The sequence below is a fragment of the Rissa tridactyla genome, chromosome 1 (assembly GCF_028500815.1).
Source record: "Rissa tridactyla isolate bRisTri1 chromosome 1, bRisTri1.patW.cur.20221130, whole genome shotgun sequence".
Lineage (NCBI taxonomy): Eukaryota > Metazoa > Chordata > Aves > Charadriiformes > Laridae > Rissa > Rissa tridactyla.
Genome location: NC_071466.1, coordinates 20124601 through 20148195, shown reverse-complemented (window position 1 = coordinate 20148195; position 23595 = coordinate 20124601). Strand labels below are relative to the sequence as shown.

At 41.2% G+C, this 23595-nt stretch overlaps 1 protein-coding gene across 3 annotated transcripts in view; it reads left to right on the top strand.

Moving 5' to 3' along the window:
• Nucleotides 1–9631: 9631 nt before the first annotated feature.
• The window catches only part of CWF19L2 (CWF19 like cell cycle control factor 2), a 77024-nt gene continuing 63060 nt past the window's right edge, over nucleotides 9632–23595 (top strand). For 2 of the 3 annotated variants that reach the window (XR_008467022.1, XM_054205567.1), the window contains exons 1-4: nucleotides 9632–9757; nucleotides 20290–20400; nucleotides 21105–21224; nucleotides 22654–22761. Coding sequence is in view for 2 of the 3 variants with exons in the window: in XM_054205567.1 (XP_054061542.1) it covers nucleotides 9674–9757; nucleotides 20290–20400; nucleotides 21105–21224; nucleotides 22654–22761 (423 nt within the window). In the remaining variant the exon portion in view is untranslated. Of the gene's footprint in view, nucleotides 9758–20289; nucleotides 20401–21104; nucleotides 21225–21916; nucleotides 22164–22653; nucleotides 22762–23595 lie in introns of those variants that run through there. The other variant, XM_054205575.1, reaches the window with a different exon arrangement.

The following is a 23595-nucleotide window of genomic DNA, read 5'->3' as shown; positions in this document are numbered from 1 at the left end:
GAATTTTTCTACAGCCTCCTGGGAATTGATGGAGAGTTGCCCCTCTAACTTCTGATCAGTCTCAAAGGAAGGTGGCTTAGCCAGCAGGGCTGGACGCACCGGGTCTGACATAGCATGCGGAGAGCGGAGGTGCTTGTAGCTCTGAGGGCATCAGGACCTCAGTGTAGGCAGCCCATCCATATAGGCAGCTTTATGGAGGTACATCTGGGCACTGACTCGATCAGGGACACAGAGGCAGCTCTCTGACTGGAAACTTGTCTCCCCTCCTTAAGCAGGCTATGCCTGTGCTTTGCCATTACAAAGCAGCAACCCCAATGACAGCAGCAGTTTTTCCTTTGATTTTACAAAAGCAGAGGCAAGAAATTACCAGTTTACAAGTAAACAAGGGAGAGAGATGTGTCATTGCAATATTAGTAACTAAATTTCTCCTTCCAATGCAGAAACGCTCTGTCTTATCACCCTAACATGATGGCAAGCTTACCTTTGTTGTAAAACTAATGCCTTTTATCTAAAAAATAAAAAGAAAATCAATGTTCTATCACAACAATCAATGATACTGATGTATTTATTCTTGGCTACGTCTTTGTCTTATATTCCTACTGAAATGTAAATTAAAAGGAAAACTACTGAACCAAAGCATAAGACAGTAGAATAAATTGGTGTGAAATACATATTTTTGTAAATGATTTTTGTGCTTCTTCATGTGATGTCTTTGTTCAGAATCTAGATCAAAACTGAAATAGTGATTTCAAGGCCTAGACAGAGTTTAGAAATTATTAACATTAAAAATAGCTCATAGTCTGTTGCTGAGACACCCTGTCTCCTCAACTAGTTCATCTTTGATGCCTTGTGCAGAGCAGAACATGGAGTAACACATTTCTCATCACATTCTACTGCTCAAACACACATCAGTCCTTAATGTCAAGCTTCTTGTACCCTTGGATGAGTTCAAAGTAGAAACTTTCAACCAAGGAACTGCTAAAGCATTCATCTCAGGGAGGCAGAGTCCTTTACAGTGTGCTGCAGCTCTCTTCAGCAATCATTCCGGTTGCAATCTGACAATATCTGAAGCTCTGTTAGAATAATTACAGTGAATCCTGCAGTCCCTAGACAGGACCTAGACAGGCTGGAGAGTTGGGTGGAGAGAAACCTTATGAAATTCAACAAGGGCAAGTGTAGGGTGCAGCACCTGGGGAGGAATAACCCCAGGCACCAGTACAGGTTGGGGGCTGACCTGCTGGAGAGCAGCTCTGTGGAAAGAGACCTGGGAGTCCTGGTGGACAACAGGATGACCATGAGCCAGCAATGTGCCCTCGTGGCCAGGAAGGCCAATGACATCCTGGGGTGCATCAAGAAGAGTGTGGCCAACAGGTTGAGGGAGGTCGTCCTCCCCCTCTACTCTACCTTGGTGAGGCCACACCTGGAGTACTGTGTCCAGTTCTTGGCTCCCCGGTTCAAGAAGGACAGGGAACTGCTGGAGAGGGTGCAGCAAAGGGCTACCAAGATGATTAGGGGATTGAAACACCTCTCTTATGAAGAAAGGCTGAAGGATTTGGGTCTTTTTAGTCTGGAAAAAAGATGACTAAGGGGGGACCTTATCAACACTTATAAATACTTAAAGGGTGGGTGTCAGGAGGATGGGGCCAGGCTCTTTTCAGTGGTGCCCGGCAACAGGACAAGAGGTAATGGGCACAAACCTGAGCATAGGAAGTTCCACCTAAATATGAGGAGGAACTTCTTTGCTTTGAGGGTGGCAGAGCACTGGAACAGGCTGCCCAGAGAGGTGGTGGAGTCTCCATCTCTGGAGACATTCAAAACCCACCTGGACGCGTTCCTGTGCAACCTGCTCTGGGTGACCCTGCTCTGGCAGGGGGGTTGGACTAGATGATCTCCAGAGGTCCCTTCCAACCCTACAATTCTGTGATTCTGTGATAGTCTTAATACATTCTTTTGTTTTCCCTAAATCTAGCAACACAAACCTGCTGTATTTCTTTTCCTTCCCCACCCCCACCCCTGGCCCCAATCAATCTTCTGTGCCCAACATCCCTTTCTGAGGCCTTGTTTGTGTGTGTTGTCCATCTTTTCACCTTCATTAATGTACACGTTTCCTCTCACTGGCCTCATGGCCTCTAAACTCTCACCCACATCAGACTTACTAATATACCACTACTGAAATAATGTCTTGACTCACAGTAATGCCATACCCGAGTCCCTTGAAAATACTAATACTTTATATTTCCCATTCTAATTCTCTCTATTTGTTCCTCACTCCAGGACTTCATGCAATCTTTTCCCTATCTGCCTTTTTTCACTTCTAACCCACTTGTTTTATGGCTCTTTTTTTAATCGAGCACTGGCTTTTAAAAGGATATTGGCCATATTGTCCATGTGAAGGAATTATGTGAGATGTGAACCCTGGAGCCTCAAAGAGCAGGCTGTCTCATCCTCATCAGGTCTGCACTCCTCCGGGGGCTGGATTACTCACAAGCCTCAACACTGGCCAAATGCTGCTCCCTTTTTGGATGAGTCCTTGAACCCTCTCTCTGTCTTAGGTATCCACAGAGGAGCAAGCATGACCAAAGATGTGACTTCCACAGAGCTTCAAGGAATTACTCTTAGAATTTAATGATTAAGCTTTAAGTCTACATTAATTTTTGGAGAGCAATTTTTCGTTCCTGAAAAATAGATTCTTTTGAGGCACCTCAGCCTGGGAAATTTGGCATAAAGCCCTTCAGTAAATAGCCTGTCTCATAACTAACCTGATGCTGTTATTAATTTACCATAAGAACCAGTTTCTAGCATGACCCTTTTCTTGGTTATGCCCTTCAAGAGAGCATGGTTTCTTTGAGGAATGCTTCCTATCTCATTTTTTTTTATTGCTACTCTAATGATTTCTGCAGTGTGTACTCACTTCACATCTCACTTTCCTCCCTCTGCGTTCCCATATTCTGAAGAAGGATCAGAGGATGCTTTATTTAGAGTTCATCACTGCCTCTCACTAGGCCACCAGAACGAGAGGATATATTTCATCTGGACCAATTGTTTGGTTCCCCATTTTCCTTCAGATTGCTTCCTCTCAAATTACCTTGAAGTCAAATTACTTCAAAGACACTGGAAACTAGCATCCATATTCAGACCATAGAAATATTTTTGAGTCCTCCGACAAGTCTAATACTTTTTTAAATTAACGAGAAATTAATTAGACTTTCCTCCAGCATCAGCGCTCTCTACTCTGGCCTTTGGGAACTGGAACTTTCAGAGAGACCCTCAGACGGTGCGTTAAAAGGCATCTGGTTTATGCGTTAAATCCATTAAACGCATTAATTAAATCCATAAAACGCATAAATCCATTAACGGTGCGTTAAAATCCATCTGGTAGATGGATTGGTTTAAGACCTTCTATGGCACTGACAGGAGAGGGCTGTCACCTGCAGCTTTTAACACTGCATGTGGGCCTAAAGGCAGTGCCTATGGCAAGCCTCCACGGTGGAGGCCAGAGGAAGCCTGGTTCCTATCAGAAAGCACATGGTTACTGCTTCTGGCTACGTGCAGCAGCACTTCTGGTGGTAGCTAAGATTGGAGAGGGGTGCAGGAATCCTGCCCCTGGGCTTGACTTGGTTTCACAGTCATGCAGACCAGAGGAAAACCATGACAGTACTTTCCCTTCTGCTTCCTCACAAAATAACATGGTGTTCTTCTCATCTAGATTAATTTAAGCCTCAGACAAAGAAACAAAGTTTCTAGGGGAGTGAGGGCATCACATCATTGTCTGCATTCAATTAAAATTAGACTGAAATGCGTACTAAGATCTCTCTAGCCCATATCACCTTATTCTTCATTGCAAACATGTAGCACAAGCAGTGATTCACCACGCCATTCATTAAAGCTGAACCTTTCCTCACATGAATGCTTCTTGTGTCAGTGTACAGGAGGCACAGTTCTGAACATGGACTTGAGTTTTGTTGCTTTTTTTTGCTATAAAAGATCTCTAACCCTTCTTTCTGAGGCAGTGCAATTAAGAAGGTGGTAAAAAAAGCATGTCTATTTATCATGCTTTTTTCTTGGATCCCAGTCTGTAGGTGGCAAGGATGTAAATGAGAGAGTGATCTGCAGTGAAACACATTGGCACCAATTCCCTTTAACAAAGCAATACTGATCACGAAGATTTGGCTTATCTGTATGCTTTGAGTTAGAGGAATTACTGTGACTAGTCTGTCTCTTTCTGTTGATGTCTCACAGATTAAATAAACACAAAGTCTGGCAATCTATGGCACTATTCCTGTTCTCTCTCATTTTATGTTACAAAACCTGAAAGACATGGAGCCAGCTGGCGGGCCACAGGTACATTTATCATACCAGGATCACTAGTAAGAGCGGTGTTAGGATGGCCAGAACTCTTGCCTCAGCTCTGCTCTTCCCAAATAATCCTCTCCATTGAGTCAATCATTTGGCCAGGCCGGCATGCCAGGTAGGCTCCTGGGGGAACAGGCTGGAGAAAATAGAGGGGCAGATATCACTTCTTACCCGTCTACTCTATCTGACATGTGCTTGGCTTTATAAGGCATAAAGGCATTATAAAAAGGCATTATTCCTGTGTGATGGATTCCTTTCTGAATCCCCCGTCCAGGCAGGATGCCCTGCATGGGTGTGTGTATCTCTGACAGTGTCAACAGCTCCCTAGGATGCTTGTGACAGTCAAGGTGAGAGCTTGAAACCACATTGCGGAGAAATATCAAGATCTTGACTATGAAAGATATTATGTTTGGTCTTTCCCACTCTGAAACTTGTAGGACAGAAGAGGCTAAAGCACACGCTAAAAGAAATCCAAGGTCCTCCCACTGTATGGTCTCTTTTCCGACTCGGTGGTATCCAACACCGTGACATATGCTGAAGGTATGCTTGCTTGGTGTAGCCTGTGTGTTCACGGTAACAGGGGCCTGGAGGGGCATTTGTGCTTGAAAATGAGTCGAGTGGCAAGACAAGCTGGTAGTGTTACACTCCTCAGAGGGTTTGCTGTCAAGAACAGTGACAAAGACGGTGGCTTGGGATGTCAGGCACATTACTCAGACAGTATTTGCAGCTATTTCTGGGTCAAGGGCTGCGACAAGAATTAGATATGAAATTACCCTTCCCTCTTAACACAGTAGTATAAAATAAAGAAAAATGAAAAGCAATTTCAGGAATTGTGGGGTGAAAATTGGAGAGAAGTCAATTGTTCAAGTTGCTGCCAAAAGAGACAATTATGGACACTCTCCGTGGCAGTCAAATTCTCTTTACAATTATCATTACAGTGCTGTAGTGCCTCGGAGCCCTTTCCACGGAGCAAGATCTCACAGGTCTCACCAGTTTTTTTCCGTGAGTGTTCACCATTTCATTAAAGACACGCCCCCATCCCCGTGTGTTTTTTGATTCTCTATTGCAACAAAAGGAGACTCCTACGATACTCCGCACACGGAGTCCAGCTGGGAGTGTTGCAGCAGCTTCCTTTAGTTTGCTGGGTGCTGCCCAGGTGAGTGTGCATTGGGCTGAGCAGCAGCACTGCAGGAGAAAAGGGCAAAGGCTGTGGTTTCTCTGTACAGAGTGTCTGCAGTATCAGCTTAAGGTATTGCTGCTCTTACAACTGATATAACTGTCTGCGGGACTAGGCTGCAACCTGGTTTACAGAACTGACCTACCTTTAAGAAGCAAAGATACGTTTTAATCTCACTTTAAAAATAAAACTGATCCATTGCACTGCATTGAAGCTCCGCCTAAAATTGTTTGAGTTATTACTGCATTGGTATGATGCATAAGGACTGATAAACTAAAGCCCCAGGGCTTTAATTCCTGCCGCAGCCTGACCTGAGTCAGAATTTATGTCTCACTTCGGAAGTAGCTTTTTTGAAGGTCCCTGTGATATGTGAACCTCTGGACATCGCCAAGTTGAGCAGGCACCAGAAAGGACTTACACATTTCTCTCAAATAATTTCTAAAAAGGCGTGTTACCAGATTCAATAAAGCAAGGACAGGATGAGTGGTATCACTGCTGTGTGCTTCCCGTCTGATTAAAAAAAAAAAAGGAAAGCATGTAAAAGCCCCCCAAGAAACGAACTGAACGAGTTATCATTTCATATGTGTAACACCTTCCTCACAAAACATCTATTAGTAGTAGTTGTCACTGGAGAATTTCCCAGATGAATAATTCTCATTATTACAGTCATGAAGCTGGGGTGGTGAGAGGGAAAATGGAAGTTTCTACACTCCACCCCCCCCCCCCGGTCTGGCAAACTACAGCTGAAGAGATGGCTTGTTTTCAAAGTAGCTGAGCAAATTAACAAAATAACTATTGCTCAGGGGCAGACAACACACGATTTGCTATTGAATACGGAACAATGGGTGAGTCATTCCTCAATCCACCATAGTCTCCTCCTTCATTTTCATTGCAAGCTGAGCTCTCATTTCCAAGGCAGGCTGTCAGGATCCTCAGTGTCACAGGGGCTCTTTTGTTGCTGCCAGGAGCACTCTTTTTGATGGACAGTAGAAAGTTGTCTGGTTCTTCAATCAGGCCCTCACTGCACAATTCAGGTACAAGCAACTAATAAACCAGGCATTGCTACTGCATTGATTTTTGGGCAAAGTGTTCTGTCATTTTATGGCACTGAGTTTAGGCACAGTTGCTTTAATTTTCTCCTGAGGAAACATAATGAAATTTCTATGAAAGAAATAAGCTTTTCCCCATATTTGCGTCATTCATTGGGGTTTTTTTCCCCCTGCAATTTCTCCAGGGACCGATATTTTTATTTCTTAGACAAGTTATTGGAAATTCCCATCCCAGTGCAAGTAATCCCTCAGAATCAAATGTAAATGACTGCTCAGCGGTACCAACAGCAACTGAAAACCAGGTGGTTTTAAAAATGAACAGAATGAGAATTAACTGAAACTAAGCACATTTTGACTTAGATGTACCACCTCTCTGTCCTTTCCCCAGCATCCTACTGGATATCGTGCTTCTTTAGTATGAAGACTTCAGAATGTGTTGTTAAAATTGAGGTAAGAAACGCTCTCCAATGGCACTGCAGAAAAAAAGTTTCACATTCTCAAAGTAAAAAACTCCTTTCCCGAGTGAAACATTGCCTTTTGCTTACAGAAAACTGCACAAGATTACACTGAGTGGAGAGGGTTTTTTTCCCAATCTTTTTTGTATGAAAATAAAATATCAAACAGAGTGCTGAAGGCAAGCAGTGAATGTTAGCAGCATGGAGGTTTATAACACAGGTCAGTTGGAGAGACACCAGCTTCTTTCACAAAAAGTATAAAATATGCCATTAAAGGGGAAATAATATTACACTCTGCAAGGTCAGTGCCTCCCTGTATGAGTTCAGCAAAGATCAGTATCTCTGAAGCATTATTGTTTTATTAGCGAGTTTAATTTTGGCACTGAGAATGAGACAACTGAACAGAGGTGCCCAGCTGACCATTAAAAGTGGTATACCAAGGACTTGTTCTCTAGGCTCCTTGGAGATTTCTGAACATGTGAGGAGCTCTCAGACGTACTAACATCTTGAAGGAAATAAGTCTAAACTTTTGTTTTTGCCTGCTTCCTTGAGAAAATCATTTTCTTGGATGGGGAGAGGAAATAAGATTCAATTATGTCATCCATTCCCTAACTGCTGACTTCAAGATTCAAATCAGCTCTCAAAAACCCCAAAGGCATGATGATCATATTTATAAAATGGCCTTCTAGTTTTTATTGTTCTTCTGTTTTTGAGATTCTAGAGTGTATTTGCATCATGGTTTCTCTCCTGAAGAGAGGAGTACTAGAAATGTGTTTTTAAATGAAAATTTACAGTACCACCTTATTAATGATGTGGAGGGTCATGGATATCAAGAATAACATCAAATATGTTTTGAGTTCTCTTCTTTGTAATTTCTTGCTGTAGAAAACATGTTCCCTTTTCTGACTCCTGTACTGGGGGAAGAAATTATCCACAGCTGTCTCTAACCTCTGACACAGTTGCCAGGCTTTCTGTTCTCATGCTGCCTCTTCTAAGTACATCCTAAACTGATGCAGTCACAACTAGTCAGGTCAGCTCATGGACTATCAATTTGCTGTTTAGATTTAATACAAATCTGTTAAGCCAATACGCCTGGCTGTGTGCTGAGCAGATTAGGGAGCACCCACCTGAGATGCTCTGCTGGCTGCCTGGAGAAAGTGGTAACACCGGGATGGAAAGAAACCAGTTTGTCGGTAAGAAGAGCACATCATGATCAGAGAAGAGGCTTTTCTTACCAGGCCAAACGTGTGTTTTTCTTGCTTTTCCTCTCTCAACCAGTGTACTTTGCTGCATATAGCTAAGGACTGATCATAGCATTAGTCAATCCTGCGGGAATGTTTTTTGTATCTATCTGTTTGCTTTGTAAATAGCTCCCCAGCGGGGGTTCACGTGCTGCTTTTCTAAATCGTGCCTTGGAAGCTCTATCAGTTATCATTCTTTACCTAGTGGTAATCTGCAACAGGTTTTTCTTGAGATCTTGTTAACTGTCATAGCATAAATTGAACAAAGATGCAAATGCAATTTACACTTTTAATACCACCATGGAGATGATAATTAAATTACCATTATCACTTTGAAAACATACTGTCGCATGCAAATAGCTAACAAATTACCCAAGCACTTTTCTCAGACCTTTACCTAAATAATGTTATTACTTGGCAACTGTGAACACATTTGGTGTCAGACACATTAGTAATGCTCTGATCTCATCCCAAAGAAATTATGTCTCAGATAAACATTTGCTTCACCTGAGATATAGCAGCCCTGTCAAACACTGTTGGCCGACTGCAACTCCCAAGTGCTTGAACGTGCATATTTCTTAATTTCCCCCCTCCCATCCAGGCACATCCCAAGCAGCCAGCACCCTGCCATTACAGAAGCCACTGACCAGCATGGATGCACCGAACCAGCTGCAAACAGGGCAGAAAGCAGCTGGGAGACCATTCTGCAGGTGGGTCGTGGCAATGCGGAGTGTGAGGTGCTGCGTGGCACCGGACATGCGAGTGCGGGTAAGCCCACATGTCCCTTCTTCACTGCTCGTTAATGTGGGTCCAGCCGAGTAGGCCGGGGCTCCCACAAGGTAATTTTGGCCCAGCAGGAGGGCGAGCCTGGAGGTTGGGGTCCCCATCCCGGTGCTTTGTGGTCCTGTCAGTCAAGCAGTACAGGCTTGTGTCACGACACGCCGCTTGCTGTGACCTTCATCTGCGAGGCCGTGGAAGGCCTTCCAGAGGTTGACTTTAATTCCGATGCCATGAGAGAAGTTGGGGAAACTCCGTCGAGAGACAGACTGTTACGGCCGGGCACTGGCGAGGGGCACCAGAGGGGCTGAGAGCTGGCGGCCGCGGGCACCAGGGACCCGCCGCCTCACACCGTACGAGGGCGCTGGGGGCCCCGGCGAGCCCCTGCCTGGCGGGGAGGGCGCTGGGGGGCCCGGCCCGGCCCGGCCCGGCCCGAGGAGGAGGGCGCTGGGGAACCCGGCGGGGTGGGGGCTGGGGGCCCCACGGCACCGGCGGGAGGAGCCGTCCCCGTTCTGCCCGCCGTTGCTAGGGACGCCGTTTACGACAGTCCGCCGACCTCGCCATACGGCGGGGCTGCTGTACGGCTGCTGTGCGGCCGTCGGCTTCCGGTGGGGCCTGGCGATGGCGTCCGGGTTTGAGAGCGAGCGGAGCCTGGCGGCGCGCAAGGAGGACCGGCAGCGGCAGCGGGAAGCGCTGCTGGCGCAGGTGGGGTCCTGGGGTCCCTGGCCCGGCCCGGCCTTTCCCTGGGGGCCGCTTAACCCCGCTTCCTCCCCCAGGCCGGGTGCTGGGGAGGCCTCGTCTTGCGCGGTGCCGGTGCGCTCCTGAGGGCGCCCCTGGCCGCGGCCTCCCGCCCGCAGGCCCGCCACGGCAGCTGGAAGGGGGTCGTCCTGGGGAGAGCACCCTCTGCCCCGGGGGGAGCAGGGCTGCGGTACCGGGAGTGGCAGAAAGCGACCAGGATCCGAGTTTTGAGTGATAGTCACCTGAGTTCATGCGTTTTGCCGCTTGTAGTGGTATTGATCTGCTTAGTGTTTCATTTATTATGTGATTTTGCTCTTGCACCATTGGAAAGAGCCTGGCTTGGTCTTCTTTACACCCTCTTTTCAGATATTTGTATACACTGAAAAGGTGACACCACCCCCAGCCTTTTTTTCTCTAGGCTAAACTATCCCAGCTCTCAGCATTTCCTTAAATGAGACATAAAAGACAACTGCTCCTTCCTGTCTTCCTGGCCTCTCTTTTCTTGAGAGTCAACATCTCTCCATTGTAACACTCCAGTCATGGAGTAGGTAATAACTTGAACAGAAGTGGGACAGCCTGTTTTTGTGGTGCCAGGATGTTACTTACTTGGTTACATCTTACTGTAGTGTTAGCCAAGAATTAGGAGGCTCCCACACACAAAAGCTTTGGTAGAGTTGCTGTGGCTTGGAGACCTGTGCTAATCCTGATGCATTTTATTAAAAATCTGCCAATATGCCATGTTTGGTACTTGCGCAGTAAGGTGCTGATTCTTGTAACTTGTAGGTAAAGTGAATGATAAAATAGTAAATGCACATCACATTAGATACACTTTAGATGATATGACTTGAAGTTTAAGGAGTGGCAGATAACTGTAGGAAAATAAAAGTAAGAGGAGGACAAGGTATGGAAAAAGTATGAGGTTGTGATGATGGGCCTTTAAGAGAAGAAAGGCCAGCATAAGCAGCAACCAAATCTTACTGGGCAAAGATATTTTCAGAAAAAAAGTAATGGGAAAATGGCCTGAAGAGCTTGAGAATGACATGGTAGTGATGTCTTTTCTCAAGGCAAAGTAGGAAGACAGAGGATTTCAGGTAATATATTGTGAGTGTGTGTCCCTTGCACAGTCGTGGAACCATTTCTAGGCAATAGAAGTTCCCTTCAGTGACTTGACAAGTGTGGGGTGACCCTGCTGCACATGTGCTTCCCCCTTTTTGACAAGCAGTTGGAGGGAAATTTCTTTAACTTAGTAATACTGAATCATGCTATCCTGCGAAAGTTTGTTGTTGTTAAGATGTCTTTTGCTCTATTTGAACTGCGTATGATACTATTGAGTGCCTTTTTGCTCAGTTCAACCTCTTGGATGTTCAGAAAATGCTCTTAACTGGAAGTGAAGCTTATGTAGGACACCATTATCCTACTTTACTGTTTCTTCTCGGTTGGTGCCACTTGTACAGCAAACTCTGTGGGGCTGTACCTCTCTCTTGGAATCATAGAACAGCCCTGTTTGATAGGACCTTGAAAGACTACCTGGTCCAACCTTTGTGAGAAGGGGAGCCTAGATGAGATTATCTAGTGCTCTGTTCAGTCATGTCCTGAAAATCTCCAATGATGGGGATTCCACCCATTGTCCTCTCCATGTGGCTCCCTCGTTGTGAAGAGACAGACTCTGTCCTCTCTGTAGGTGCCCTTTAAGCATTGGAATACTGTGATGAGGTATTGTAATGTACAGTAATGATCACATGGTTTTCGTTGCGGTTGCCTCTGGAATTGCTGTGTTCATCATCGTATATATGTCCTTGAACTATTTCTTTTCCTTGCAGTAAGAACTAAAAGTTGAGGTAAGGAGAGGACATGTTGAAGGCTGGTAGTTTCTCCCCCACTGCCCTTTCTGTTCCAGAGTTTTAGAGTATGTTAGCAAAAGTGTATAATAAGCATTTTATCTTATTCAAGTCGATGTGGGACAAAGGATGCTGTAGAGTTTCCTTTTTCCCTATTTTGGCTGATAGAGAAATTTAGGAATGAAGCTTTTTTAAAAAAAACCTTATTGAATGTTTCCTCTTCCCATTTATGGACTGAATAACCTAACATTAAGCTATGTAAAATGGCAAAATTTTCAAGACTTCTCATGTAGCTACTGTTATTTCTGTGAGAAGTCAATTTAGCCTTTTGTAACATGGAAGCATGAGGATGTCGTAGTTGCCATGTAAGTACTTTGCTGTCAGTTTTTCAGAAATGGAACTGACTTGCTGCCACCTTTTTGCTGACAGAATAACATTTCTGTCTTCCTTGAAGTTGAGAGACACTGTAACTTGCAAAGCCAGGAGATGAATATAGATATACAGGATATAGATATATATGTAATATGTACTAGTACTTCAGACACTTACTGACGTAGCATTTGATAAAGTGGTTAAATATTTTATATTTAGCTTAAGTAATTGATGTTGTCCCCTTTAAGTATCACACATCTAGCAATAGTCAGCACTTAGCTAAGTTAGAACTCTATTTTTGATTTTTATGGTTTTAGCTTTTCTTAATAAACTCTCTTTTGAATGAAGTTAAAAGCAGGTTTTGTCATGAGCAGGGTTGGAAATCTTTCTTTTCATTTGTCTGCTTAGAAAAAGAACAAAGCAGAAAACAGACAAATGAAAAAACCTAACACCCCCTTGAGGGTACTGTGCCTGAAGCTTTATGCAGGAAAAAAGTTACAAATGGCAAATTAGTTGGTAGGATTCTTTTGCTTCCCTGCTTCTTACTGGGGAAGGAAAACTGGTCCTCATTTGAAGAACACGAAGTATTTGTGAAGTTTATGAACTCCTAAAGATGTTAATCTGTTCATTAAAATATGTATGTATTGATAATATCGGTGAGAATAGGTTAATGTATTTAGTGTATTGACTTTCTCTGCTTTACTTAGATTCCTTTGGTTATGGTCAGGCTGTCTGCTGCTATAGTGGGGGAACAGGATTGAGGGGAGACTTCAGCAAGGCTTTATCTCAGTGCATTTGGACCTTCTTGCTTGGGAAGGCAAAAAAGAGATGCACAGGGTCTTTTCACATGTGGCTAGTGTAGTCAAGACAATTATTTGGTGGTTGCAATCTTGGAAGCTCCCGCATTTTGCTGTGGGAAGGACACTTGGGAAGCTGGGTAGGTCTTTGCTTCTGATAATCTGAGAAGTTTACAGAAATGACTGTACTTTGGCAGTTCTGTTTCTGGAAAGGTGAGAGGAGATGTTCAACTAACTTGCCTTTAAGGAGCTTTTAGTTATGAAATATTGCAAATTATTAGTCTGTCTTCTGTTCTATAGAATTTGTAGTTAGGACTACGATGAGAGGGAGATCTTTAACTCTGATCACAGATACCATCTTTTTCTTGATATTTAGGACAGGGAGGAGTTTGAGATACTTCACTGTCTCTTCAGAAATAATTCTCCCCCTGATCACTGAGCTTACTAGAAGAATCAGGGATTAGCTCACTCTTGTATGTTTCATATCCACAAAAATCAGGAGGTTAAATATACAGTAGATTTTGAAGCAGCTGTAGAAGTAGAATGGATATCATTAGTACCTTTTACTTTTAAAGCAAGCTGAACGGAAGAAGTTGCTTCTTGTTGATTTTTTACAATTTGTTTACTGTTTCGTGTTTTTTGCTGGTTATGAACTTCTTTTTCTTTTGAAGAACCAAAATACAACCCAACTCATTGAGATCTCTCTTCTAAATTTGGGAAAAATTTGTTGTTCTTTTATTTGTGTAGTCTGTCCTCTCAACTGCCTTGGTAAAACCCAGCAGCTGGTAATGTTTATGGTAATGATCAGTAATCAAATAATTAAGTGTTGACATGCAAATTGTTATTAAGCTCCAGAAATAGCATCTTGTTTTGATGACTGCGATAGTTCATGACACTACTGTTTCACTTTGCAAGTTGAGAAAGAGAAAATAATCTGATGAGTACACATCTGCAGAGATGTGTACTTTTCCTAGATATAAACACATTTTTTGGGGTAAAAATCAGCAATAATTCAATCTTGAATTATTCCTGCATCTATGCTATGACATGGTATTTCTGTACCTCAGGGTTGCTCTTCTGTTGCTTGGGTTTATAATGGATTTTCAGAGTCTTTCACTCTTTGGTCTCTGAGGTTGATGTGATTTGACCATTGCTTATGTAGAAATCCTGTCTTTTAATTGCTAAGGATTACTGATAGATTGCAAGTTTCTCTTGATAGCAATACGTATTGATTTAAAATAAAAGTTGATGGCAGGTAAGTAGACCTCATTCATCAGTGTTCCAAACAAATAAGATATTTTCTTGAAACAATGTAAATAAAATGATACCTTGAAACAGGTTCAGTGCACAAACAAAAATTTATGTATTTATTTTTACTTATTTAGGTTTCTGAAAAAAAAAAAAATTTGAGATGCACAAGCCGTTATTTTTGGAAACATCTTGTTTGAGGCTTTTGACTTAGCTCTCTAACTTTATTTTTGTTTTACATTTTCTGTTCTATTTTCATTGAAAAGAGAACCTAAAATTTAACCCCCCCCATGTGTAACAATATCACTGAGTTCACTGTATTTCAGCTCTAAACAAGCTGTGAAATCAGCAGGTTTTTCCAGTGAAGTATGATCAGATATTTCCTCATAAAAACCTAACTGTTGGGTTGTTGCAGTTATTAGTATTTGCTGAGGTGATGGAATGCTTTGGCAGTATTTTTTACACTTCAGTTTTCAGTGGAAAATTACAGAAATTTCTCCTTAGACAGAAATTAATAGCAAAATATATCACTGCTAGGGGTTATAGAGCTGTTATTTGTTGGAAGTTGCTTCTGTGCTGTAACACAAAGCACCTCCTTTTTGTTCTTTCCCTTTTAAATCCGTTATCAAGTGTAACATCCTTCACTCTCTCTGCTGGAGGAAATAAGCATGTCAGTATTTTTATACTCACTCAAATCTTTGATTGATATTAGGAGAGTAACAGTACTGAGAAATTAATACTGCCTTTTCACAAAAGGTTTTCAGACTTTTGACAAAGCCCCTCTGCGTGCATTTTTGCAAGCAACATCCTTGATTTTAACAGGTCATTCTAGAAGGTGAGGGATGAAGACAGATGTCTTCATTGTTATATTCTGCAAGTCCTTGCTCTAGAGCTCGGTCTGTCACAGGAGTGGAGAGGTCCTACATTAACATGAAGTATCTGCCTGGAGTTTCCTAGCAGCAGTTGCTACTGTTGTGCATCTGTTTGTTGTTGTGTCTGCAGCTGGACCAGCAGAAACAGTCACTGCCTCCCAGATGTTCCTGAGAGAAGGTTGACTTCTACAGTGTGCTCCTTAAATCACATGTCTGACTGTTCTGTAATGATTATTGATCACAAGAAGCTTAGATGATTGAAGTGATGGTTGTTTCAGTGACCTGTCTCCTGTGTCTTTTAGTAGGTGAAAATGAAAGACAGCAGTGACATTTCCAGCTGGCACGGCCGTGTCTGGAGGATGTGGAGGCACAGGCAGCACTCTTGACTCAGTTGTGATTTGGCAAGTTGGGGGTGGAAGCTAAGCCTTTTCCTGTGCTTCCACTGCTGTCCTTCTTTAGGAAAGCTTTGTGGATGTAACAGAAATCAGAATATTGAGGGTAGAAAAATAGTCTGAGCACTCATGAAAATAAGTGTGTTATTCAGATAGAGAATTGGTGTAAGAGCATCAGAACTGCAAGGAAAGGTATGTTCAGGCTCCCTGAAGGTAGGCACTCGTGTAACCAGGACTCTCCGGCCCTGAGCTTTGGGGTGTTGGAAGCTGGGAGCATAACACAGGCCACAGCAGCCTTTCTGATAGCTGAGTGTTGGAACTGATAAATGAGTGGAATGGATTGTATGATAGGATGGGAGGGGGGCCTGAAATTAGAAATAAAAGCTCATTGTTTAGACTGTGAGTGCCTTATGTTGCTGTCTGAAGGACTGTGTAGGTGTTAGATCTTTAGAACTACTGTAACAGAAAGCTGTTGCTGAAAGGAGTTTTTTCCACACTTCTTCCTTGTATGGCCTTCCTCCCCAAAGTACACATTTTTCTCCTTGTTCAGGGTGGTCCTTGAAGTGGCTTCCCCTGAGGCCAGAGTGCAGAGACAGGCCTGTGCAGGGAACGTGGTGGGAACACGCGAGTAGGAGTGTGGAGAGGAGAGGTATGGGAATGGGGTCCTGCCCTTCAGTGGCATAGCCACTAAAGCAGCTTAGCTGTTGCTCTCTGTGTTGGATGTTTTTGTCACGCTGTATTGATCTAGTGTTGTGTTTTAGAATTTCTTCTAATTGCTTGTTGGAGAAAAAGAGAATTTTTCTTCTTTTGGATGGAGAAGTTGGCTATTAAATAGTGGTGATTATCATCTGAAGAACTAGAGGTTGACCACAGTTAAAGATGGGAAATTGCATGGTCTCTGTAGAGGTGTGGAAATTTTTCTCTGGCCTTGGTGAGAGCTGAAATGGTAAATAGAGTAGGAGTCAGGAAAGCGTGTTGGTCAGAGTTTCTGTGGACTGGGGAGGGAGTGTTTTAGCCTCCCTCCCCAGGTGATATCCCTCCATCCTTTCTGGACATCTTTGGGGGACTGTCATGTAACAACCTCCATTTATTGTGTGACCTAGACCTTGGCCATTGGCAGTGTCTTTGGTCTTTTCTGCTTCTTCCTGGGGTGGCACCGTGTAATTCTTACAGCTTTTGGTGTTTGTGTCTGCAGTGTATTACAGGCTGTTTGGAGCAAATTTGTTCTTCGTTTAGCAGATACTGTTGTCAGCAACTATGTGGGCTGGCCTTAATGACCTGCCTAATGAAAACCAGAAAGCACTTTCTCTGAACTTGATTTCCTTCCTCATTCAGATGGGGCTGTGAAATCCAAGGCCCTTTGGCCTGCTTGTGATAAAGACGACAAAGTTTGGCTCTGTTCACCTTGGGAAATATTGCTAACATAGTGCTGTAGAGTAATTATTGTTTTTATAGCACCTTACCAACAGACCTTTCAGAGTGCTTTGCCAGCATTATACTTCACCTCCTGCATGCTGCAAAGGAGACTATAAACAACTTTGTCAGGGTGTCGCAGAAGTACGTAATGTGACACGATGCGTGCCCTTCGTGACAGGTTGTTGCTTGTGACGGTCCTCTGTGTTCCTGTGTAGCATGCTCAGTCACTCGCATAATTAATACATTACTTTGAAATAGAGGTATTTCAGAAATGTAGCATCCTATATTTTTGGAGAAAAAAGATGTAAAAATATTGCAGTAGTGACCTAAGATAATAACATCATGTTAAGTACTCCTGTGTAAAGGGGAAAGGATAAATTGTTGGATATTTTTGTGGTATCATAAAGTATTAACAAACGTTAATGAGTTAAGTACTTGAACTCCTGTGAGTTGGCAGATGTGAAACTATTAGAGTCGGCCTTCGTTGCATAGAATGGTAAGTCTGACAGGGGACTTAATTATAAAATGTAGAAAAGGAAGAAAAGCTAGTCAGATGCTAACAAGTCCTGAATTATTATAAAAGACAAGTAGAATAGAAGGGTAAGTTTCGAAGCTAATAAAGTAGTGTAGACAGATTTTCCTGCTCCCCCCACTTGAAATAAGTGGGGGTGTGTGTGTGGGGAAACCATTCAGCAACAATAAAAATGAATATTGTAACTTGATGGTAGAGGGAGCTAGATAGTTTTTAGAGCTAGAAAGGATCAGAGTGTATTGCTGCTAACCTAGTCTTGTGTTAAAAAGATAATTTAGCTGAAAATACAACTGCTTTCATCTTTTAAAACCTCTAGGCAGCTTTCTCTTTTTTTTTTTTTATTTTACATATGGATGTTGTTATGAATCTTCTATATTTCATATCTTTGTCTAAGAAGAAGCAGGCTTTCACCTGATGCTTTTGTGTCTGTCTTTCTCTTTTTAACAGTCTGGTGGCATTGCCACTACAGATTCATCTTGCCTATCCTGTTTCATTTAGTATTCAGGAGACAACAGTCTGCAGTTTGATGATTCCTAGTCATTCTGTGTTCTGCATATGTATTTGTATACTTCAGCCAAAATTATGATCCACCTCTTTTATTAGGATCATGTACCTCAATTACCTAAGTACTTGCATGTATTTTTTTCCTGTTTATTCTTAGATCTAATAAAAAGTATAAAAGTTCCTTTTGTACCTTATTTATAATGTTAACTTCATTTTATGCAATGTGTATTTTTAACTTTGGTAACATGGAGGAAATAGTAATTTTATTTAAAATATACCAGTTATATAGAGAAGGGTAAGAAGCTAAATCTTCCTAGACAGGCAAAGAGCATAATAAATAAAGACATTTTGACAAGCTGATCTTGATTGGCCTTTATTTGAGGTGTTTATAAATTTATATGCACAAGAGCTTCTAGAAGGGTGGAAGGGAACTGTTGACTCCAGCTGCAGGTCTTTCTAAAGCAAAAGTGAAATGGAGTATGCATAAAGCCTGTCCTTTTCCCAGTCTAAATCTTGTCAACAGGTTTCATGTTTACTTGTGGAGCAAACAAGTTTGGAGTCTGTTTTTGTTGTGTTTTTCCCATGTAGAACTATATTCAAGTTCCCTTTATCTCCACTGTTTCATCTCTGTCCAGTTTTAAGCTTAAGTTTTGTGTGTATGTGGCTTGTAGACACTTTGTGAGTTGCATAGCTGAGGTTATTACCTTTTGCTTGCCCATAAATGTGGCATGCTTAGTTACTTTATTTTACTGAGTTTAATATATTTTTAAGATAGAAGGGCCATTGTATGGACTAAACCAGAAAATATCAGTCAGTGATGAACTTTCAAGAGTGTTGTGCCAGATGGATAAATGTTGTAGAGTGGGCAGCCTAAGAGCTCTCTGGATCATGGAGAGATTTTTTTGGTTTTGCAAAGTCCCTTCTTTTAAAATTAAGAAGTCTGTGTGACTGCCTTGCTTCGCTTGCATTCAAGCTCATTAGAAAGTTTATCACCTGGAGATTCCAAGAAAGAAGACAATGGAGCTTTAAAAGGGTACTTTGTTTGGGCACAGATGTGTAGGGGGTTTTGTTGTTGTTTTTTGTTTGTTTTGTTCTTTTTTCCACTTTCAATATTGCTAACAGTGTTCAAAAATACAACAGTACTCCTACCTTATGAGTTAACTTTTTTTAAAGCTTTAAATCTTATTTTTTTAGCCTGTGTTTCTGTTTATTGAACCTTTATGGTGTACTGGTCATACTGGTTATCCTCCTGCACGCCTTATTTTCAATCGGTACAGAAGCTGCGGATTTCTTTCTTCACTGTATCAAGAAAGAGAAACTGGCCCATGGTAGGGAGCCTACTGTCCTGTGCAGTGCACAGGCTTGTATCTAGAGTTTGTTACAGAGAACTAATGGCTGACCAGAGGAGAGACTGCAACTGGTTGTCTACTCTCCTGAGATTATTTCAAATATTGGTCTTTTTTAACCTTGTATGTGATCTCTTGGCTTATGTTTGAAAACACTTTCTAAAAAAACTTCGGTGTTTGAGGATGAAAACCAAACTCTACGTTTAGTTTTTGCTCCACCTTTAGTTATTTGAAATAAAAATCCCACAAACAAACAAAAAACCAGAAGGAAGCTCAAATTTGCAAGACTTATTTCACACAAAATTAGGGTTGTAATAACATAAAGTAACTTTTCTCCTTTTTAATCAGGTGTGGTGATATATCGTACTTTGGGATAAAGAATTTTCTAATGGCAAGTTATTTTTAAGTAAACTTGTTTGTGAAAGTCATGTTTCTGCTGAAAGTAATAGAGGAACATTCAGAGGCTGAAAAGGTCGTTATTTTGTTGATGTGGTTCATAGAAATCCTTTTCAGGAACTGAAGCTGTCTGCAGTGATTACTGCTTTTTCAGAAGTAGTAGTAAAATAATTTCTACTTTTATCTCCATAACCAGAAAGAGAAGAACATTCTGCAGTCCAAAATGCTAACCCTTATGTGCTTGTATACTCCTTGAGAGTGTGGACGTCTGCAGTTCCAGGTTTTGCACCTGGCTGAGATATTTCCAAAGCTGAATGTGCACAGAGATAAATTTGCTAATTTCTCAGATTAATAGATAGTGAGCTGCACTTTGCAGTGGAGTAATTGCCCAGAGAGTGCTTTGAAATAGAAAATCAGAAGTCTGCTAATATCATATCATATGCAGTTCATGAAAGTTGTAAGAACAGGAGAATTCTTAGAATGAAGAACAGAGGTTGAATATCTTTGTGTCACTCTTATTTAGGATGATAGGATGAAATCAGTGCTAGAGGAGCTGCAAAGCTGTCGCTTGAGGAAGGAGGGTATCTAATATGTTTTAGCTGAATTTCCCCTTTAACATGTAATCCAAAATTATTTTTATTGCAGTCCTCTAAAAGGCAAAGTTCTCAAACACAGTTCTCAACATTGTGTGTGGTTGTGTCAGTGTGGCTTACAAAGGTATGTCTGTAAGTAAATGCTACTGAACTCCATCTGGTTATTTTTATTTTTCTTCTCTGTTTGTCTTAGGCCAAAATTAATTATGAAAAGGAGCAGAGGCACAAGCTGCTAAAGCATCTACGAGGTGAAGATACGTGGATGCTTGCTGATGTGAACGAACGTGTGGAGCAACTGGAAAAGGTGACGGAACTGTAAATCGTTGACTTGTGTTGTTATCTTTGCAGCGTGTTCCTATGAACAGAAGGCTTTGAGGGCTTTAAGATGATCTTTAAAAACCTCTCAGTTTCTGAATTGTTTATGCTTCAATATTAGCTTTATTTAGTGGAAATAATCTTTTACTCACAAAGAGGAAAAACAGCTGTCATTCAATTACAGCTTTAATTTCTACCAAATGCAAAAGAGCAAGTGCTGCCAGGCAAGAATAGTCTCATGGGAAGAAACCTAGAAGAATCCAAGGCTTCGTAGCCGTCCCGCTTGTGGTCATTTACAGGAGAATCCTTAATGGGATCTCTGAATATCGCATCCTCTAGTATTAGTGTTGAAATTTGTGCACATATTTCAACAAAGGACAGATATGTATTGGTGATGTAGTGATCCCCAAGGAAGTATATTTGACCAAAATAAAGGTAGTGTAGAAGATATTCTAGGTATAGTTATAGTGCCTTAGTTCCAGTGAAGAAATATATTAAGAGGGGGAAGAAAAGTCGATGTCAGGCATGCCCTCCCCACCTCACCCCAATAGAAGAGAGAGAGGGTAGTAGAAGTAAAATGTACTGTGTGTATTTTATGTTTTTCAGTGTGGTTTGGTAAGTAGGTTGTGATTGTTTTTCTTGTATGTGGGTGATTTTTTTTGCTGGATCTCATTTACAAACATTTACTTGTAGGAACATTCTGTGCATAAAAAAAAGAAAAAGGATAAACATTCAAAAAAAGCTAAGAAAGAAAAGAAGAAAAATAGGAAAGAAAAATCTGAAAAGAAGGATGACTTACTTGATAGTTCTTCGGTAAGTAAGAAACTTTGAAATTCTTCAAATGACGTTTTTTAAAACCCGCACCATTTTAGTCTCTGTGAGTACACATTGTTCATAAAATTAAGGCTTATTCTTAGTATTTTCTGTTGGGAAAAACCGTGGCAAAGTTTGCCTTTTTAATATACCTGAGTGTTTAATCAATTTAAAAGGTGCTGTTATGTGAGTGCTTGTGAATTTTATAATACTGAATTCACCCATTAGCAACTAAGGGATTTATAGTTTTTCAGCAGAAAGAAAATGAAAGAAATCCTTGTTCTAGGATAGAGTGGAAAAATTCATAGGTTCCCTGTCGTCAGTGGTGTATGGTAGAATGATGCGTCTAAAATTGGAAATACTTGACTTTGATTTTAAGCGTGAATTACTACTGGCTTTCTCCATGGATGTTCAACCATGGAAACTCCCAACAACACGGGAGTTGCACGTGCCTCTGAAGGAAGGCTCAAACTTGTGAATCTGTAGACGGATGCCTTCACGTTGAGGGGCACTCCGGCAAAACAGTACAGAGACTGCATTAGAAATCTGGGTGCTGCTTTCTCGCCACATTGTATAAAACATCCTCCCAGCATTTGGGTGTAAGTCAGGTAGCACTGTGATTTTTTTTTTTTTTTTTTTTTTTTCTTCTTTTCTCAGAGAGTCTCTCTTGTTGAGTGAAGGAATATGCAGTATGATGAGATTTATTTTCCAGGGGCTGATATCAGAGGTGAACTATGGTTTTCAGTTTGGAAAGTAACCTAAGGCACAAATGTCCCACATTTCCCACGGGAGTCATCAAAACCCCTCAGATCACATCAGTGAGTTCCAGGATACAGCGCTGTCCTGGCTGATACCTTTGATCCAAAGTCTGTTATTCCCATGACAAGTTCATGTAAAGAGCAAAAAAACCACTGTTCAATGGAGTCCTGTTTGCTTCAAGTATAAAATCTCAGTACACTGTTTGCAAGTGCAAGTGTAGGAAGTTGGATATGAAAATAGGAGGAGATAGTGTGTACAGTGCTTTACATTTTAGTGTGTTACTGGTTTTACTTTTCTAATGTAATGTAGTAAATAGTAATGAATTTAGATTTTTTATTTTATTTTTGTAATACCGTAAAAACAATTGGGTTTGGTTTTATTCTGACAGTTTTAACTTTAGTAGCATTATGCTAATAAACTGCCAGTGTGAACTAGTGATACGTACTGTGATGTGATCATGAAGTATGGTGGAATGTTTTGATCATGAAAGAACAATCTCCTATGGGAATATCAATATTGTATTTTTATTATTGGTATTTTAAAATAATAAACAGTACTATATTAGTGATGCTATCAGCATCAATTTTGATTACCAATATGCTTGGTAAGTATTGTATTTTATCAACATATTATGTTAAGGTGTTGTTATTCTTTACATTGAACTCTTTAGGATTCTTCAGTTGAATGGGTTGAGTCAAATGTGTCACAGTCAGATAACACAGAAAAGGCTTGGAAGGTCAACAAGCAATCAGATGCTGTGAAAGAACCCTCCCTGCAGGTGAGCAGTCTGATAACTACTCCAGAAATAAATCCAGCATGACCAAATGTGAAATGTGCTTAGGTTTCTTGACAACTCTTTTGCAATGTGTTGAACAAAACCTATTTTACAGAAAAATGTCTTTGCTTAGCTAGGTACATGTTACATTTCATTCATTGGAAGACTTCTCTACCTAGTAGTTGCTTAGTACTTAACAAGGCACTATGCTTAAAGTTGTCTAGCACCAATTCCTTTCATCATGTTCTGAGACTCTAGCATCTTAGCTTGATTTTCTTGAAGAGGTCAACTTAAAGATTTTGACTAGACATAGTATTTTTTTCTGCATAATTTTGGTGGCTGTTCTACAGTTGAATGAGTTTTTGCTTCTGTGATGCTTAAACAGATATGAGGAGGAGAGGTGTAGAACTTTGCAGTAACAATACGTATGGAATCAATGCCTTTTTCGAATTTCCTAGGTGAATTCTGTGTTCAGTAAGCAGTGTCTGTTCTGAAAAATGGAGTCATTCTCAAATGAACTACTGTGATTTTAGTAACATAAATGTAGTCACATATCAGAACATCCCCAGTTGTGTGAAAATGGTGATTTTTAATTTAGGTCTAATTCCACTCCTGAAGAAGTCCCTGTTTCTCGTTCTGAATTTGTACATCTTGTTAAGAGAAATAAAAAAGATCTCTGAATCATATCTATCTTCTTGGAAAAGTATAAAGTAACAAAATATAAATCCTTATGTATGTCATGATAATTTATACTACAAAGCCATTTTTTCCCAAATATTTATTGTATGATGTGCATCCTTGGGCTTGTCTATTTTGGACGAAGAGTGTGCTTTTGAA